The 3,753-nt window shown below is 44.5% G+C and overlaps 1 protein-coding gene across 1 annotated transcript; it reads right to left on the minus strand.

Moving 5' to 3' along the window:
* Positions 1–2,825: 2,825 nt before the first annotated feature.
* On the minus strand, positions 2,826–3,440 carry LOC138908223 (uncharacterized). Its single transcript, XM_070198874.1, has one exon. It carries the CDS (start codon positions 3,438–3,440, stop codon positions 2,826–2,828), a length of 615 nt encoding a protein of 204 aa, XP_070054975.1.
* Between the last annotated feature and the right edge of the window lie 313 nt (positions 3,441–3,753).

Consider the following 3,753-nt stretch of genomic DNA (forward strand, 5'->3'; position numbering starts at 1 on the left):
TTTTTAGGTTTTGATGTATGGTCTTGTTTGTTGATTCTACCTGCCCGTTTCTACTAGGTTGATAAGGTGTTGATAATAGCTTTTTGATCTTGTGGTCTTCGAAAAATTTATTCACCTTGTTGCCGATGAATTATTTTCTATTATACCGAACAACCTCGGACGGTATCCTGAATCAACATATTATGTGGTCCTAAATGAAGTCAATAACTTCCTTCTTCCGGACTCTTTCGAACGCTTGAGCTTCAACCCATTTGGAAAAATAATCGGTCATGAATAGTATGAATTAAGCCTTATCGGGTGCCCACGGTAGGGGACCGACGATATCCATTCCCCACTTCATAAACGACCACAAGGACAAGACCAAGTGGAGTAGTTCTCCCGGTTGATGGATCATCAGAGCATGTCTCTATCAGTCGTTGCATTTTCATACGAAGTCCTTTGTATCTTTCTCCATCTCAGTCCAGTAATAGCCAGCCCTGATTAATTTCCGTACTAAATACTCTGCCCCCGAATGATTCCCGCAAGTGCCTTCGTGGACTTCTCTCAAGGCGTATTCAGTCTCTCCCGGTCCCAAGCATCTGGCTAGCGGGCCGTCGAAGGTTCTCCTGAATAACGTCCCTTCGACCAAGCTAAGTCTAGTAGCCTTAGTATGCATGGCTCTCGATTATTTGGGATCCGAAGGTAACTTTCCGGTCTTCAAGTAGTCTATATACTTGTTCCTCCAATCCCAAGTTAAACTCGTTGAGTTTACATGGGCGCCGCTTTCTTCTACCTTAGATTTCATAAGCTGCACCACTATTCCTAAACTAAATTCATCGGCGTCGACCGACGACCGACGACCCCAAGTTAGCCAGAGCATCAGCCTAGCTGTTCTGATCTTGAGGTACGTGCTGCAGGGTCTATTCCCTAAATTGATGCAGCGTTACCTGTAATTTTTTCAAGTACCTTCGCATCCGTTCTTCTTTTACTTTGAACATCCCATTAACTTGGTTTACCACAATGAGGGAGTCACACTTGGTTTCGATCACCTCAGCCCCAAGGCTTTTAGCCAATGCTATATCTGCAATCATGGCCTCACACATGACCTCATTGCTAGTCAATTTCACAGTTCGAATAGATCGCCTAATAATATTTCTTGTAGGTGGTTTTAATATGATGCCGAGCCCGGACCCCTTTGCATTTGAGGCACTATTCATAAAAAGGGTCCAGATCCCTGAGGTGGTCCTCGAGGTCAACAGTAGTTCCCTCTCAACTTCGGGTATTAAGGACGGTGTAAAGTCGGCCACGAAGTTTGCCAAAATCTTAGATTTTATGGTGGTTCGGGGTCGATACTTGATATCGTACTAGCTAATTGCGACAGCCCATTTGGCCAACCGGCCCAAAATCTCTGGTTTGTGTATGATGTTCCTCAGTGGGTAAGCAGTTACGACACATATAGGGTGGCATTGAAAGTACGGTTTTAACTTTCAGGAGGCGCTTAGCAAAGCGAGCGCCAATTGTTTCAGGTGAGGATACCTTGTTTCGGCCTCACCTAGAGTTCTACTAATATAGTAAATAGGAGATTGCGTACATTTATCTTCCCTGATCAATACTCCACTTATCGCCATCTCGGAAACCGCCAAGTAAAGGTATAGATGTTCGTCCGCCTTCGAAGTGTGCAACATGGGTCGACTCGATAGGTACCGTTTGAGTTCTTCCAAAGCTTGTTGGCATTTTGGTGTCCAGAAAAAGTTATTCTTCTTCTTTAACAGCGATAAGAACCGATGGATTTTGTTCGAAGACCTTGATATGAACCGGCCTAGGGCGGCTATATGTTCGGTTAGCCTTTGAATGGCCTTGACGTTGTCCACCACAGTGATATCTTCTATGGCTTTGATTTTGACGGGGTTGATCTCGATCCCTCGATTGGACACCATGAACCCGAGAAAGTTTCCCGATCCGACTCCGAATGTGCACTTCTCTGAGTTCAGCTCCATATTGTATTTTTTCAATATGTTGAAGGTCTCATGCAAATGTTTCAAATAGTCCTCTATTCGCAAGGACTTGACTAACATGTTATCAATATAAACTTTCATTGATTTCCCTATCTATTCTTCGAACATCCGGTTTACTAAGCGTTGATAGGTGGTACCAGCATTTTTTAATCCGAATGGCATTATATTATAACAGTAGGTGCCGAATTTAGTGATAAAAGAAGTCTTTTCTTGGTCATCCAGGACCATCCAAATTTGGTTGTACCCGGAATAGGCATCGAGAAAACTGAGTATCTCATGCCCGGCTGTCGCATCGATCATCCGATCGATGTTAGGCAAAGGAAAAGAATCATTGGGGTATGCCTTGTTTAGATCTTTGTAATCTACACACATTCTTAGCTTATTCCCTTTTTTAGGCACTACTACTACGTTAGCTAACTAGTCCGGGTACTTAACCTCCCGAATGGATCCTATTTTAAGGAGCTTAGATACCTCGTCCTTGATGAATACATGTTTGACCTCAGATTACGGACTCCTTTTCTGCTTAACCGGATGGAACTTTGGGTTCAAACTCAGTTTATGAGTGGTTACCTCTAGCGGGATCCCTGTCATGTCAATATGGGACCAAGCGAAACAATCTATGTTATCTTTAAGAAAATTAATGAGTTTTTTCCTGAGCTCGGGGGTTAACCCCGTGCCCAGGTATACCTTTCGATCTGGTAGGTATTCGATCAATGTTACTTGCTACAACTCTGACCGTCGATTTGGTGGCGTCGGTATCATCAAGAGCTATGAACGATCTCGGAACTCCGTAATCATCCTCCTCGTCTATTCCTCGTCCTCCGGTCCGGCCTAGACCGGCATCGGTGGTTGCTTTTTAACTTCGGCTTTTCTGGTTGGCTCTGTGTTCCTTAATGTCGAGACGGCGGGCACCTGGAGTACTTCATTGACTGCGAACATCTCCTTTGCAGCCGACTGTTCTCCGTAGACCGTCTTGATTCCTCCTGGTGTAGGGAATTTCAACGCCTGGTGTAAGGTCGAAGGCATCACCCTCATGTTATGAACCCATGGCCTTCCGAATAGAGCGTTATATCTCATATCCCCTTCTATCACATAAAACTTTGTCTCTTGGATTGTCCCGGCGATGTTCATTGGTAGGGTTATCTCCCCTTTAGTGGTTTCGCATGCCATGTTAAATTCGTTCAACATCCGAACTGCTGACACTATTTGATCTTGTAACCCCAGTTTCTCTACGACCCTCAATCTGATTATGTTGGATGAGCTACCTGGATCAATCAACACACGTTTAACTAGAGATTTATTTATAAGTACGGATATTACCAGTGCATCATTATGAGGTTGTACGATACCCTCGGCATTCTTGTCGCTGAACGAAATGGTTCCCTCCAGGACATAGTCTCGGGTGCGCTTTTCCCTCGTGATGGATACTTTTGTGCGTTTTGTCATTGGTCCTTGGGGGACATCGACCTCTCCAATGATCATGTTGATGATGTGCCGAGGTTCCTCTTGTTCGGTCTGTTTGTTGGCATCCCTATTCCTAAAGTGGTTTTTGGCTCGATCACTCATAAATTCTCGGAGGTTCCCGCTATTAAACAACCGGGAAACTTCTTATCTCAATTGTCGACAATCCTCGATCCTGTGGCCATGAGTGCCATGATACTTCCACATCAAGTTAAGACATCTCTGGGTAGGATCAGACTGTAATGGTTGAGGCCACTTGGTTTCCTTGATGTGACCGATGGCTGATACGATGCTGGCA

Source organism: Nicotiana tomentosiformis, chromosome 3 (genome assembly GCF_000390325.3).
Source record: "Nicotiana tomentosiformis chromosome 3, ASM39032v3, whole genome shotgun sequence".
NCBI lineage: Eukaryota > Viridiplantae > Streptophyta > Magnoliopsida > Solanales > Solanaceae > Nicotiana > Nicotiana tomentosiformis.

What these genes read in the sequence shown, in the direction of transcription:
- LOC138908223 (XM_070198874.1), bottom strand. Translation starts at nt 3,440, where the DNA reads ATGACAAAACGCACAAAAGTATCCATCACGAGGGAAAAGCGCACCCGA.